This window comes from Anolis carolinensis, chromosome 4 (assembly GCF_035594765.1).
Source record: "Anolis carolinensis isolate JA03-04 chromosome 4, rAnoCar3.1.pri, whole genome shotgun sequence".
NCBI classification, from domain to species: Eukaryota; Metazoa; Chordata; class Lepidosauria; order Squamata; family Dactyloidae; genus Anolis; species Anolis carolinensis.
In genome coordinates, this window is record NC_085844.1 from 140,913,114 (window position 1) to 140,929,576 (window position 16,463).

The 16,463-nt window shown below is 42.8% G+C and overlaps 1 protein-coding gene across 1 annotated transcript in view; it reads right to left on the minus strand.

Moving 5' to 3' along the window:
• adcy2 (adenylate cyclase 2) overlaps window positions 1-15,664 on the minus strand; it is a 151,331-nt gene extending 135,667 nt beyond the window's left edge. The window contains exon 1 of the mRNA XM_008109102.2: window positions 14,736-15,664. Within this exon, the coding sequence (XP_008107309.1) occupies window positions 14,736-15,017 (282 nt within the window). The 5' untranslated portion in view covers window positions 15,018-15,664. The remainder of the gene's footprint in view (window positions 1-14,735) is intronic.
• Between the last annotated feature and the right edge of the window lie 799 nt (window positions 15,665-16,463).

A 16,463-nucleotide genomic window follows, 5' to 3' on the forward strand; every position in this document is an offset into this window, starting at 1 on the left:
ATCCCAAAAATGTGCATGCTACAGAGCCAGGTTTTAACTTTTTTTTCCAAACCATTTACCTTCTCACCACAGTCCTCTTCCTCCCAGAGTGATTCCAGACAGTGCCAAAATACACATTTTAAATATGGGGCAAAAATTCCTGGGATCTGACCACACAGAGACCTGGCAGTCTAGGGAAATGGTCCCCCGCCATGTGTCTTGCATGACTGCAGAGATATAGTCATGTGAAGGTGCACATTTTTTGGGCAGAACCGGGTTTTAAGCACATCATTTTGACACATACTTTTCATCTGTTAACCCAATTCTGCCTGCACTTTGGCTAAACATTGTTTAGCCACCCCACCCCACCCCCCTTAACCCAGTTACTTCTATGTTTTTAGCCATGTGTAGAAGGGCCCTCAATTAATCTATCCACAGTCTCTTCCCTTTCCAACAAAGGCATTCAGTTTTTAAATTCCTTTATATCCCATTAACCCCCTTGCCCCCAGTTTTTTTCTCCTAATCCACCTCCCTTAAATCTCCCATCCTTTCAACAAAGGGTGCTTCTAGACAACATAAATGTGTCTTTTAAAAATGAGTTTAAACATCCCAGGACCTGGTAGTAGTTTCCCACACAAACCTGTCAGTCCTAGGATATAGTCCCCCACCATCCTCACAGCCTTCCTCTGTAGCGGACCAAGGTGGAGGGTGGATGAGGGACATTCGTTGGAATTTTTAAAAAATTCACTCCTTTATGCACTGGACCATAAATGCGCACATGCAAATATCTTAATATAAACACAAGCAGATTTGCATGTGCTCATATGAAGTGCAGTGCATAATGGAGTGATTTTTTAAAAAAATCAGTTGGACCTCTCTCTTCTCTCAAATCTTAATTCAACTTGTGTTTAAGATTACAAAGTATAAAATAAAGAGTTTCAGAGAGTTCTAATTGCTCTCCATTTGTGCTTTCTTTGAACCACCTGTGTGGCCTGATCAGCTGTTTTGGACTTTTTAAAAGTGCATGTGCATAGGAGCAGTCTACACAGGGTGGACGGAAGGAAAGTACGTGTTTTGCATGATTGCAGGAATATACAGTCATACAAAGATGTGCATTTTTCAGGCTGAATTGGATTTTAAACACACCTTTTTAACATGAAATTCTCCAATCAACCCTTTAGTCAAAAGCCCATTTTAGTTTTTCAAAGTGGGGTTTTCTCCCCTTCAAAAGGAAATAGTATTACTATAGCAAATTAAACAAAAAAGTGGGAAAGAATGAACCAGGGCTGAAACTGCACAGAATGCTAAAATAAGCGTTTGAAATAAATAACATAAAATTCAAATTCTTTGAAGTATTCAGATTGTTAGCCCAATCCCACATACCTAGGAATAAGATGCATCGAACTCAGTCAGAACTCTATTTAATTACTGGACAGACATGTATCCTTTTGTATATCCCAATTGTATCAACAAATATCAGCAAATTGAGTAGGTGAAGGGGAAACATGCCTCATTTAATTGCCTTGTGCTTTAAACCGTAATTGCCATTTTTTGGGTGAATTTTATAAATATTTTTCAGACAGAGAACAGGACAACATGGGGTATAATTTCAGGTACTCAACTGTCTCTAGGTAGACCAGTAAAGATTAAAATGCATGAAAGGCAAACTGTAAACCAGCATAATTTGTGAAATTGCACAATATACAGCACAGTCTTATCTGACACCACCCTTTTCCTCCAGCATTTCCCCTTTAATTAAAGGAGCGCTCCCCAACACTCTCCCCATTCCCAATAAGTGAAAAAAAGCAAGACAAGGAGGAGGGGGGAAGGGGTGAAAGAGGCAGGACCAGAAGCGGAAGTGTCTCCTTCCCTCTGTGATTTCCACGCTCCTCTTCCGCATCCAGGCACTTCCTGCTGGGCGGCTCTAGCCCCGAGGTGTTGCCTTGCCTTTGAGTCTCTGTTGTTAGTATTCTAGGTGTCTAGCGCTGTGTTGGAGGGTAATACTAGGAAACTCTGTATTATCCAACATTTTCGTTTGTCTGACGTTCTGCCAGCCGGTTTATGTTGGATAAGCGAGACTCTACTGTAATTTCTGTTCATGGCAAACATCTGTTAAAGCATCAGATTTATTTTTCAGGTTTCTGTATTTCTGATACTTTGTACTGCATTTGATTTTAGCCAAAAGGCAGAGCAGAAAATGAGATCGCCTTTAACCTTGTTTTCAAACTGCCATAGTTGTTTTTATTTAATACATATACAGTATGATCACTGCATTGGTAGGGGATATGTTCCTGAAAATATCATAGAAACAGAAAACCATGGATAATAGCAAACCTAAAGAGTTGTATTGGAAGAGCTAGAAAAATCCTAGAGAGGTATTCCCACTAAGAATTTTCTAGGTCCTCCAACACACATATACATAAGTTCATTGTCTAGTATCAGCAGTGTTGCAAGACCCAATATTGCAGTTCAGCTAATAAAACCAATTGATAAAATAATACAGGGAGATTTTATTGCTGCATATTATTTAACAAACAACTTTTTGAAACCCTTCCCAGGCTTCCCTGCAACCAGGGCCCTGTTATTTGCAAAGTACAAGTAGAACACTTTTCTGGGAATGCACCAAACTGGATTCATATTTTCCTGGATCACAGTTCTGGCCTGGGAAATGATCATTTCAGCAATAGAAAAACAAACTGAGAAGTGCAACTTCTTTGGTTCTGGTCACAAATAATTTTGAATTTGTAGACAAGAAAAGGTGCATTCAGAAATTGGTGATTCTTACTTCTTAGATATTTAGATTATACATCAGAAAAGTTATTTGCGTTTACTTCTGATTATAAGGAGCAGTGTGGTCAAACAATGTGTCAAAGAGGAAATAATAGACTTCCTCCTGATTTTATGCATATATCCCAAGTACTTTCAAGCAGCTACCGAAAATAAGAGTAATTTAAAATTCTTTGTTACCAAGAGCTTTTGAAGATTTGCTGGAGGAAGTGAGGGGGAAGATTTGCTTGCTTTAATGAAAAAGAGGTACAGTATCAAAAATGAAGCCTAGCCTCCTAATTGTATATTTTATTTCCGTTGTTTTCCTTGTTTCTTTTTTGAATAAGGAATAAAGAGTAACAGGTACTTGGTGTGGAATAAGAAAAAAGACTATACAAAAGAAGGAAAATACAAAACAGCACTTTAAACTTTGAATGTTTGTCTCCAATTTTGTTTTGGGGAAGCACCCCATGAGCAGCGCTCGTGGGGTGCTTCCCAAGGGGCGCGGGCTCGGCCCAGGGAAGCACCCCACAAGCGCTGCTGCAGCAATTGCGGGGCGCTTCTCTGGGCCGAGCCCATGCTGATCGCGGGGCGCTTCCAGGGTGCTTCCTCCTCCCTCTCCCTCTCCTTCTCTTGAGCTCCCTTCTCGAGAGAAGGACAAGGAGATGGAGGGGAGCCCCCGGTGGCACCTCGGATAATACGGAAGCTCGGTTAACCAAGACTCTACTGTAATACACACACACACACACCTACACACACTTTATTTATACCCCGCCACCATCTCTTAGAGGAGCTCGGGGTGGTTCACAAAGCACTCAAGGTGCAACATGAAAAATACAAAAAGTGTAAAAACAATAACATCAAACAATAAGCAGCCAACATAAACATCACAACTTTACAATGCCCCCTGATTAAAAACCCTAAAATACAGCAATTGATGCAGGTAAAAACAACAGTAATCAATCTCAGTCTTGTAAAATGCTTGATAAAGGATCTGAGGGTCGTCATATATATTTGTAAAAAAAATCTAAATATGGTCAAAATCTTGTGGAAAAAGACATGTCTTCAAAGGCTTGGAGGGTGGGGGCTAGCCTGATCTCCCTCAGGAGAACATTCCAAAGTCGACAGGCCATCACCGAGAAGGCCCTCTCTTGTCCCCACCAACCGCACTTGAGATGGAGGTGTGACTGAGACGAGGGCCTCCCCGGTAGATCTTAAAGCCCGTGCCGGTTCAAAGAAAGAGATGCGGTCTTGAAGATAGGTTGGACCCAAAGCGTATAGGTTTGGTTGCCACTTAATGAAACGAATAGATAAATACCTAATTTCTTGTGACTCTATCAAGGTGACATTTTTGAGAAAAAGAAATGAACCCACAAATCACTGAATTTTACCTAGTTTAACTGCTGTGGTGAACCTTCCTCCAGAAGGGGAGAAACAATGTGTTAAGGAAAATGCTAGTAATTTCCTCCAAAACCATGACATTTATTTATTTATTTATTTATTAAATACTTGCAGAAAGAGATAGACATACAGAGTGAGACAAATAATACCTCTATTATGAGTGAATACTAAAAATGCTGAAAATATGCACAAGAGCTACAGAAATGCAGGCTTCCTTTTACAAATCACTTTAGATATCAGAATATGAAAATTACCAGTTTTGCGTAAGTCCGTATCTTTTATAGCTCTTATCAACTCCTAAGGTTTAAATTCTAGTATATTGGCATAATCACACCATTTACAGATTATTGAATGTTTTTAATCTTCCTAGTTATCAAAGAATTATTGCAAATCCTTGTACATAGCAAAGGCGATGTGAGCTCTATTTTATAAAGATTTGAGAGAGGTAGTGCCTTTAAGTTGCTCATCAACATAAATATAATGGGGTTTCTTGGGGAAGGGAAACTCATAATAATAACTTCATTTTTATATCCCACCAACCATCTCCCCAAAAGGACTCGGGGCAGTTAACAAGTGGGACCAAGCCCGACACAACAAGGTTTACAAGCTAAAAACACATTTAAAAACAATACATATATAACAATCTGATGAAGACAATTAAAACAACAGAATATAAAAACAACCATTAAAATAAAACAGAACAAACCTCAGTAATCAAAACCAGAGATAAGGCGGGCAGTTCAGAAATTGGAGAGGGCTGGGTATGGATTTATGCAAAAAGCATATGATAGGGCCAGAAGTGGGGTAAAATCCTAAGTTCACTGTAATGGTCAGTTTGTGTTGGAACATTCACAGACAGGGGCCTAACTATGATCAAGCGCACACTGGAACATCCAGGTTTTGAAGTCCCTGTGGAAGGTGGACAGAATCTCCCTGGGGAGGAGTTCCAGAGAAGAACTCAGAGGTGAATTTGCCTGTTCCTTCCTCTGAAATATAACCTATAGCACCTATAATTTACTGGCAATTTCCCATCCAAGTATTAACCAGGGATAGCTCTGAGCAGCAGACAAGATAAGAATCTGGTGCCTTTACGGAAGGGGTCTTCAAACTTTTTAAGTTGAGGGCTAGTTCACGGTCCATCAGACTATTGGAGGGGCAGGCTATAGTTTGAAAAAAACACAAATGAATTCCCATGCACACTGCACATATCTTATTTATAGTGCAAAAAAAAAGGGGGAGAACAATATAATATTTAAAATGAAAAACACTGTTAATCAGTATAAAATTACCAGTATATCAATGCTGGTAATTTTGGCTGATGAGATAGTCAAGTTAATTAGGATTGTTGTTGTTGTATGCCTTCAAATCATTTCAGACTTAGGGCAACCTAAAGTCTAAAGTTTAGGGCAGGGGCCGGGTAAATGACCTTGGACAGCCACATCTTCCCTACGGGCTTCAGTTTGGGGGTCCCTCCTTTAGTTATCCAAGTGTCAAAATGTTTGGCCACAAATAGCATCAGGACAAGAGGGAATGTTTAAAAAACAAAACAAAAACCAAAAGCTTTTAAACAGCAAAATGTCCTGCAGGCTGAATTCTCTAGTTCAGTACCAAAGAGCAGAGGTACCCAAGGGCAACGGCTTTTTCTGCCTGTAAAGCAAAATTGCTTCTATTTTCATGGCTAAAACAACAAGTACACATTTTTTTCTCCCATTCCATGTACCAGTTTTGCTTTTTACTACCAAGAAACAAAGCTTCCTCAATATACCACCACCCCACACATACCTTATGGCATGTCTGGAATGCCAAAGACAAACTAAACTAAAAAAAAATATCACAGCCTCTCTGTAAGCTTGCCCAGCTTTGGCCAAGGAATACAGTGGCTTATGTACCTTTCAATTCAGAATTTCAGCCCTGGAATTTTTAAACTTATCTAAGAAGGCTTTAAGATATAAACAAAATTTTGATTGAGAAGATTGTGAATTTTACACACTGATAGCTTAAAATACTTTCAATATTTGCCATAGCAGCCTTGGGTTTTGTGGACAACCCAATTATTTTATATCCTCAAACATATACAGTATATTTAGAGGGAGGGTGTGTGTCAATCTAATTTGAACAGAAAGACTACTGCACTGGCTTACCTCTAGCTATTTCTCTGGCATCATTTTTTTTATTTGTATCTGCTCTGAAGCTGACATAGTGCTGCATATCAGATAAGCATTTATATGTCTTGAAGTATGTTAAAGCCCCCAGTACAGAAGTTCTATCCGCTCATGACTTGTCTTGACCTAGATGAGCTAATTTAATAGAGTCCTGCTTGATAAAAATAATTGCCTGCTTAACCAATTATTCTATGCCAAACCCTTTTGCAAAAAAGTGGGAGAGGGTGTCTATTAAGGAGGCTTCATGACCTCTAACACAGAATGTTCATAAAATGAAACAGCACAACTCCTAGATCCCAGGAACCAGTAGTTATCTATGTCCGACAAAATATGTCCCCATAAACAAATTACTGACCATCATGAATCTTAACTGGCAGATATCTCAGAATATCACAAAAGGCGATACGTTACTGGAAAACCTCCATCTTGTCTACTATTTTGTTCACACATGGAAAGCCTGCAAGCAGGAACACTATCACATAATTTCAAAAGCTATGGTTTTCCACTGAGTAAGTTTAAACAAACAATAGTCCCTAATCATCGAGTGCTTAACAATCTACTATAAACATAAAAGGTACATGCATTGAGCAAATGAGCCTTAACAAATTTCCTTCTAGAATTCAAGATTATATATTCCTACATGGCAGAATGGGATTGCACTGGATGGCCATCTGGTCTCTTCCAAAAGTATGATTCTAAAGACCTACAAATTAAAGAAACATGTGTTTAATAGCATCATTTTTTGACAATAAGGTCAAAAAATCGAAAAATATTAATTCTTATGTTCCAAAAGATAAGAAAGCCTAAAGCTATTGAATGATCATGGTTCATGAATGCAGCTCATGTTTTGTACAAAGATATGAAAGACTGCCTTGACTGACATGCTGAAGAGCTGTGGACAGCCACTATAAAGGTGGGAAAGGCATGGTACAGTCAAAGGTTGCATGTGTTCGCTGCACGTGGGGGTCCAAAGCATCCCGACATATCCAATGGAAATGATCCATGTGTCATTGAGAAAGAGGCTGCTCTATTTACTCTTGAGTGAGTATCTCTATAACTATTTTCTCTGATTAATGAAATCAATGTAAAAATGGGCAAGAATTATATTAGGCCCTGCCTTAGGCCCCCTCCACATAGCTGAATAAAATGCCACATTTTCTGTTTGAACTGGGATATATGGCAGTGTGGACTAAGATAACCCAGTTCAAGGCAGCTATTGTGGGATTTTCTGCCTTGATATTCTGGGTTACATGGCTGTGTGGAAGAGCCCTTAGGCTGCGTCTGTGCTTAAATATTGTAGCAGTGCAGCTTCCAAGACCACCCAAAAATTGGAATTTGGTCCCTGGGCCAAGAACGTTTCCCCATCTCTTCCACAGAAAATACTGAGCTATGATGGATCAGTGGTCTCAGGACAAGGAAACATCCTAATTCCATGTACATTCATCTGGGATCCTTCCCACAAAACACTGTGAAACTTAACTCTGAATAAACACGCACAAAACTAGGCTAAGTGAGTCATCCTTGAGTTGTAACCTGGAAAAGTACAGCACACTTTTGAATTCTCAGAATCAATAGATGAAGTAGTCATGGTATTTCCCTCATAGCCCTCTAATCCTTTCATTCATTTTTTCTCCAGTGTAAGAAAAATTCCAGATGTGTCATGCATCGAGTGGATGAAGAGAGATAAAACTTTTTTCAAAATCCTTGGTCATGTTACATCTGAATTTAAGATAACAGAACCATTGTTTATCCAAATACCCTACAACTGTAGCTTTTGCATTCTGAATGTGGAAACCCCAGCCCCACGAAAAAGTCTAGAGTTTTAGTTGTATTTATTAACTGCATCGGATTGCAAATCTCATATTCTTGTACTACAGGCATGGAGTGCAATCCTGAGCCTACCTACCCTGTTTCCCGGAAAATAAGACCTACCCTGAAAATAAGCCCTAGCATGATTTTTCAGGACTTTTGAGTATGCTCAAAATATAAGCCCTGCTTCAAATAAGAAGTCCTAGTTCATTAAAAAGTCAATTCAAATAGTGTCCAGGTAGCTATACATAGGCCCTAATTAATCCTTTGGAAAAAATTAATATAAGATCTTGCCTTATCTTCAGGAAAACAAGATATAGAGGCAGGGCTAACTGGACTGGGAAAGATAAGACATCTGAGCCATCAGCCAACCATGGTTGCTAGGTACTGCCTATTTATTTATTTCCGATATTTCTACCCTACCCTTCTCCCCAAGGGAGCTTTCTCCCAAACTCTGCATCACATATTTATTTATTTTATTTATTTATTACATATATGCCTGGTTAGATATTCAAGAGGGTCCCAGAGGCTCAGGTGAGAGAACTGCCCATTAACCTGCTCCTGTAAGTTGCAGGAAATAATAATAATAATAACTTTATTTTTATACCCCGCCCCATCTCCCCGGAGGGACTCGGAGCGGCTTACATGGGGCCATGCCCGACATAAAAATACAATAACAGCGATAAAAAAATAAAAACAAATTTTCACATCGATAAGACATCAACGTCAGTAAAAGTCATAAAAATCAATATACTGCATAAAATATAAAAAACGGGAGGCTAAAACAGATCTGGGCCAAAGTGCAGAAAGACATCACATGGGAGAGGTAGTTTCATGGCTAAAATAATCAATAAAGTGCAAGTAATTATGGCCAGGCATCCTATTGTTGAGTGGGCAGATGAATCAACCTACAAAGATTAATCCTCGAAGGCCTTTTGGAAGAGCCAGGTTTTTAGGCTCTTCCGGAAGGAGAGTAGGGTAGGGGCCTGCCTGATCTTCCTAGGGAGCGAGTTCCAAAGCCGGGGGGCTACGACGGAGAAGGCCCTCTCTCTCGTCCCCACCAACCGTGATTGCGAAGGTGGTGGAAGCAAGAGGAGGGCCTCCCCCGAAGAGCGAAGAGAGCGTGCAGGTTCATAGGGGGAGATGCAGTCTCTAAGGTAGGTGGGTCCCAAACGGTTTAGGGCTTTGTAGGTGATAACCCGCACCTTGAATTGGGCCCGGAAAATAAGCAGTGGAGCTCCTTAAACAGAGGCGTTGAACGCGCCCTGTAGTTTGCTCCAGTTAGAAGCCTGGTTACCAAGCACAACAGTGGCTGCATTCCACCTTGAAAGTATCAAAGCTATGGAGCAAAAAACACTGATATTTGAAACACCATTGAAAGACCATCACCACCTCGAATATGGGAGACCATCCTCACACACAGGAAATGTTCTCCCCATTCAGCATGTCTTCCTTGATTCACTTCAACTTCCATCCAGTGCGAAGGTGAGAATGCGGAGCAAAGCCAACTCAATCTGTGCACTCTCCACCATTTTTACACTCCAGGATGCCCATGGCCTGAGAGAGGCTCTGTGAGACAAGGGGTACCCCATGCCCTGCTGCTTGCCTCTTGGCCCTGAGGCACTCAACAGCCTATCTATGCTGATGGAAAAGACTCCCACTGATGTCAGTATCAGAAGAGTGGGAGTGAAACAACAGACAATCCAACAAGCACTAGCAACTTCCCTTCTGCAAGTGAGAGGCATGTGGAGCAGATGGTCTGAGCAATAAATGGGTTTCTGATTATGTTAAACAAATGGTGAATATATAAAAACAAAGTGGGACCTGCAGCAAAGCATTGCAGTGTAGTGTTCCCACTTACAATTTCAGACAGCTGTGCCCTCCTTTATAACAGTCAATTTGATCCCTTTCCCACCCAAAGTTTCATGCTTTACCCCTGTTGATAAACATCTAATCTTTGCTGAGACATTTGGAGGACTCTGAACTGCATCTCCACTTTAGGGGTTTCTCTTGCAAAAAACTGTACTTCCGTACATTCTAGGATTCCTCTAAATGTCTTGCTGCAAGTGGTGCTTGGTTGGCTACATAAGCAAGAGCTTTCCTTCTGAACATCAGAATGAAAAGACAGCTCCTTTAACTCCTTGCTTTGTATGAAAACATTCTAAACGTGTCAGATGCCTAAAGTACTTTTGTAGCTGTGAAACTTTGTTCCTTGAATAACAAATGCCAATAAGGTTAATCTGTCCGCAGGAAGGAAACCAAGCAAATGAATTAGGGGAATTAAATTTCGACTGCAAGCTTAAGCACACTTACTTGGCCCTGAACTCCACGTAAATCTATGCCACTTATTTCCATGGAACCTTGTTGATGATTATTATAATATCAATGTGCTTTGTTCAATCCACTAATAGAATATTTAACTAAAAGAACCAAAAGGAGTGTGAAGATGCCCGAAAGCAATCCTTTGGGATGAAGGCTGTTAATTGCCTCTCCCAGCTGCTATGTACAGAAGTTACCCAAGAGATTGCATAAAGTAATTTAGTACTTGGAGATCAAAAGGCAATCACAGTTTACATCTGGCTTTAAAAAGAGCCAGAAAGCAAAGAGGGTCCTTGCCTCACCAAAGGGACCACACACTGGAACACAACGGCAGCTGAGCTACAAATTACCTGCATCCACAAAGCAGAAACAAGAGATGAAATGATCTCTCAGCCTCAAAATGAGAAAGAGGAAAAAGCAGCACAGGCTCAGGAGGATAGAAGCACAAGGGTGAATGCAGAGCAGGATAGGCTAGATAGCAATATGGGAGATTTCACTAGAGAGAAGAGCTATTAAAACCAGAGCAGCTAGTATTAAAGTAAGAATCCTTTCAAAGAAAAACTTTCCTAGCAGGAATAAACCCCACCAAATGACATGGAACTTGATTCTGAGTAATATGCAATGGATAACACAACCTAGCTGAATAACAATGGGATCAAACAGAGAAAGGTAAACATGACCATAGCATTTCTATAACTAGAGAGCAAAGGGGGCATCAGTACTAAGATCACACAGTATTATTCTTATCATTGCTAATATAACAATATTAGTGCAAAAATTGAATTTCCCTCTGTCCCCCTGAATCACAGTATTCTGAAGCACCAAAATGAAACTCTCATTTTTTTAATAGTTTGGACAATGCTTGCATTGTAGCACAAACACCATGAATTAATAATACAGCCCCAAACTAAAATCCAAGCAACTTGTGAATAGAGCAGGGTGCTCATTTCACAAGCAGAAGAGAAAGAAGGCAATGGAAAGATGCTCAAGCCTTATCTTTCTACTTTTAAAAGTTTGGGATGACCAGAGTTTGGGATAATGAGAATCCAGTATTGGCTCTTGGGGTTCAGCAGAGTCACAGTGGCAAAGCCTTGCAACTAACAATAATAATACATTTTTATTTGTTACCCACCTCCCCTCATGGTTTCTTGTGGGGTACAACATGGTTAAAAACACAGAGATACAATATAATAGTATTAAAATGCATACAAGCAGTCTCTGAGTTACAATCATCCGATTTACATAGTTAAGAAAGGAAGTGAGACAATAGGGAGTGAGAGAAATCTACCTCTCATAAGGGAAATGTACTCGTGAAAGAGTCATCATGGGGGGAAACTGTCTCTACTGAAGCTTTTTCACCAATCCTTGTTTCCACAACAAGTTAAATTTGTCAAAATCTAATAATCACAGGGATAGAAAATGAGGTGAAATCTTCTTAACGGGCACAGACAGCAAAACACAGGGGTTGCCATCCAACATAGATATGGCATGAGTGTATAGATATGGCATGAGTGTACAGCTATGGCATGTACACATTGTAAATAATGGAGTATTTCTATATTACATATTCATCTCTTTTACATGTGGTGGGAATGCCCACAGACAATATATTATAGAAAATGGAGTAACTATTTAAAATACCAGTCAGGTAAATATGGACTTCATTTTAAAGGGAATGCTAGGGAATGATAAGATTAATGCAAACAACCAAGATCTATTCAAAGCAATAATTTCAGCAGGAAAGGCACTAATAGTATGGGTGGAGAGATAGAAATGGAATTTGGAAAATGGGAACAATTACCTATTTGATCAAGTCCAATCTGACATTACAATGTTAACTGAGTCTTATTGTTTTTACCAACAAGAGTAGGTTTTGCAATGTTTTTAGTGTATTACATGTCTTAACTATTACAGGACGGCTATGAGCTTTCCAGGCTGCATGGCCATGTTCCAGAAGCATTCTCTCCTGACGTTTCATCCACATCTATGGCAGGCATCCTCAGAGGTTGTGAGGTCTGTTGAAAACTAAGCAAGTGGTGTTTATATATCTGTGGAAGGTCCCAGGTGCGAGAAAGAACTCTTGTCTGTTGGACGTGAGTGTGAATGTTGCAATTCATCACCTTGATTAGCAATGAATGGCCTTGCAGCTTTAAGGCCTGACTGATTCCTACCTGGGGGAATCCTTTGTTGGGAGGTGTTAGCCTTCCCCGATTGTGTCTTTTCTGGAATTCCCCTGTCTTCTGGGTGTTGCTCGTTATTTACTGTCCTGATTTTAACGTTTTTTAAATACTGGTAGCCAGATTTTGTTCATTTTCATGGCTTCCTCCTTTCTGTTGAAATTGTCCACATGCTTGTGGATTTCAATGGATTCTCTGTGTAGTCTGACATGGTGGTTGTCAGAGTGGTCCAGCATTTCTGTGTTCTCAAATAATATGCTATGTCCAGGTTGGTCCATCAAGTGCTCTGCTGTGGCTGACTTTTCTGGCTGAATTAGTTCGCAGTGCCAATAAAGGATTCCTCCAGGCAGTAAGCAGGTAGTCCTTGAAGCTGCAAGGCCATTCAATGTTAATCAAGGTGGCCAATTGCAACATCCACACTTGCCTCAGGCAGACAAGAGTTCTTCCTCCCACCCTGGACTTTCCACAGATATATAAACCCCACTTGCCTAGTTTCCAACAGACCTCACAACCTCTGAGGATGCCTGCCTTCCTACCATTCATCTGGGGAGAATGCTTCTGGAACATGGCCATACAGCCCAGAAAACTCACAGCAACCAATGATTCCAGCCATGAAAGCCTTTGACAACACATTGGGAAAATTGTGTTCATGGTTAAAGATACAGAGGAAAATGTGGTAAAGGGATTGGGGGGGGGGGGGGGGGGAGAATGTGAAAAGTAGAATAACTTTCCAGCCATATGTGTGTCTGGAGTTACACTTTAAAATGTACCTGTTCCGACTTACAAACAAATTCAACTTAAAGAAAAATCTGCAGAACTGAGATCATAACTCGAGGGCTGCCTATCTATTACAAAACACCGGGCTAAGAACAGCATCAAGCAACCTCTCCAAATCTCTGCTTACAGCAAGATGAGAGGACTGAAGCAGAAGTGGAACTCAACTCTGAACTGAGCTCCTTCACTGGGTTACTGTGAGTTTTCCGGGCTGTATGGCCATGTTCCAGAAGCATTCTTTCCTAAGGTTTGGCCTGCATCTATAGCAGGCACCCCCTCATAGGTTGTGAGATCTGTTGGAAACTTGGCAAGTGGGGTTTATAGATCTGTGGAATGTACTGGGTGGGATAAAGAACTCTTGTCTATTGGAGGCAAGTGTAAATAGTGCAATTGGCCACCTCTATTAGCATTGAATAGCCTTGCAGCTTCGAGGTCAAGCTGAACATTCCACAGATATATAAACCCCACTTGCCAAGTTTCCAACAGACCTCACAACCCCTGAGGATGCCTGCCATAGATGCGGACGAAACATCAGGAAAGAATGCTTCTGGAACATGGCCACACAGGCTGGAAAACTCACAACAACCCAGTGATTCTGGCCATGAAAGCCTTCAACAACACACTGAGATCCTTCATCTATGGAAGCTTCTTCTCTGAGGGCCCTTCCACAAAGCCCTGTATCCCAGAAAATTCCACAATATCTGCTTTGAACTGTGTTATCTGAGTCCATACTCAGATAATGTGGGATTTTCTGCCTCGATATTCAGGGATATAGGGCTGTGTAGAAGGGCCCTGGGTAGAATGTTGTTGTTTTTTTCCATGTCAAGAGAGACTTGAGAAACTGCAAGTCGCTTCTGGTGTGAGAGAATTGTTCATCTGCAAGGACCTGGGCAACGTCCTTGCAGACGGCCAATTCTCTCACACCAGAAGTGACTTGCAGTTTCTCAAGTCCATAGCTGAAGGATGCACGGATGTTTTGTTGTTTTTACCATCTTTGTGGGAGGCTTCTCTCACGTCCTGGCATGGAGCTGGAGTTGACTGAGGGAGCTCAGCACAGAATGATGAAAGCATTGGTAAGTTCATAGAATCATAGAGTTGGATGAGACCTCATGGGCCATCCAGTCCAACCCCTGACAAGAAGCAGGAAAATCACATTCAAAGCACTCCCGACAGATGGCCATCCAGCCCCCGCTTAAAAGCCTCCAAAGAAGGAGTCTCAACCACACTCCGAGGCAGAGAGTTTGGCGTGGATAAGCGCGGGAGACTCCTCTCCATGGGACAACCCTCGACTTCTCCGCAAGCAAGACTTCGGCGGGACTCGGGAGGCCGTGGCGGGACCCTCACTCACCAGCCCGGAGGCGAAGAAGAAGAGGGCGAGCAGGGCGAGGCAGGCGCCAATCACGATGAGCAGGAGGAAGACCAGGAGCGGGTGCTGCTGGCTCATGCAATAGTAGGACTCGTAGAGCCAGTCTCGGCGGCGGCGGCGGCGCTGGCGATGCCGGCGGAAGAGGCACGGGCACGGCCATCGAGGACCCCGCTCGGCGTCCTCCGGGGCCCCGCCGCTGCCCTCGCTCTCCCCCTCGGCGGCGGCCACGGCCCCGCGCTCCAGCAAGTAGCGCTGCCTCCGCATGGCCGGGCGACGGAGGGGAATGGGCTCAACTCCGTCGGAGGAGCAGCCCGCCGCTGGGCGCCAGGTTCGCCTCGCGCCTCGGAGCGCGCAGAGCAGAGGCAGCAGCAGGAGCAGCAGGAGCGGCGAACATCCTGAGGAGGAGGAAGAGGAGGAGGGGGGGGGGGGGAGAGAGAGAGAGACCGCGCGCGAGAGAGAGCGCGAGGCGGGCAGCAGGCGAAGGAGGAAGGCGCGCGAACACGCGCGAGCACACCCAGCCCTCTCCTCGCCCTCACATTACATTGGAGGTGGGTTCTTTGAGCCCAGTCGGAGCGACGTGTCCTAGAACGAGCGCGCGCTCAGCCCGGCCGCTTGAGAACTCACACAAACGCAACGGAACCAAGCCAGAGGGACGTCCTCTGCGCCTCGCCGCTCTTTCCGAAGGAATCAGAACGTCTGGCCTCCAACAACCCCTTTCCTTGACTCCGGCGGGAAGGTAACGGCGCTCCATGCAGTCATGCCGGCCACATGACCTTGGAGGTGTCTACGGACAACGCCGGCTCTTCAGCTTAGAAATGGAGATGAGCACCAACCCCCAGAGTCAGTCACGGCTGGACTTATCGTCAGGGGAAAACCTTTACCTTTACCTTAACGCGCATGAAAACCACGACCGGTGCAGCTGGGGACTGGGATCTACCTTGCCATCCTACCCAGTTTCTAATCCTGGGTTGTTCGCTTTGAACTAGATGAAATGAGTCTACACTGCCCTCTAACGGGTTCAAAGCAGCTAATCTGGGAACCTCCGGTGGCGCAGCCTGAACTTGCAGACTGAAAGATTGGTGGTTTGAAACCGGGGAGCTGGGCGAGCTCCCGCTGTTAGCCCCAGCCAGGACCATAGCCAGGGTTGAAACTTTTTTTTTTTTAGCGAATCATAACGCAAAATGATTAGGAGTCAGGCTCCATCGATAAACTTCAGTGGACACTCAAGACAGATAAACTTCAGGGGATACTCATGGGAATTTGGTTAATCAGTTAAAATTCATGAGCAAACCAGGTTTTTTTTTAACCTGAAAAATTCGGGGTGGGGGGTTGAACTCCTAAACACCTCCCCCCCTCCCTTGGCTACAGCCCTGGCCCAGCTTCTGCCAACCTAGGAGTTCTAAAACATGCAAATGTGAGTAGATCAATAGGTACCGCTTATGGAACGGCGCTCCATGATCTAGGAGGTGTCTATGGACAACGCAGGCTCTTTGACTAAGAAATGGAAATGAGCACCAGCCTCCAGAGTCGGACTGGACTAGACTTAATGTCAGTGAAAAACCTTTACTATTACCAAGCCCCCCCCCCCCCCCCCCCGGGCTACATCCCTGATTTTACCTTTAATCTGGGATCAGGAACTGGATTGGATGGCCCCTTCTACACGGCTGTATAAAATCCGCATTGAACTGGATGAGGTGGCAGTCTGGATGC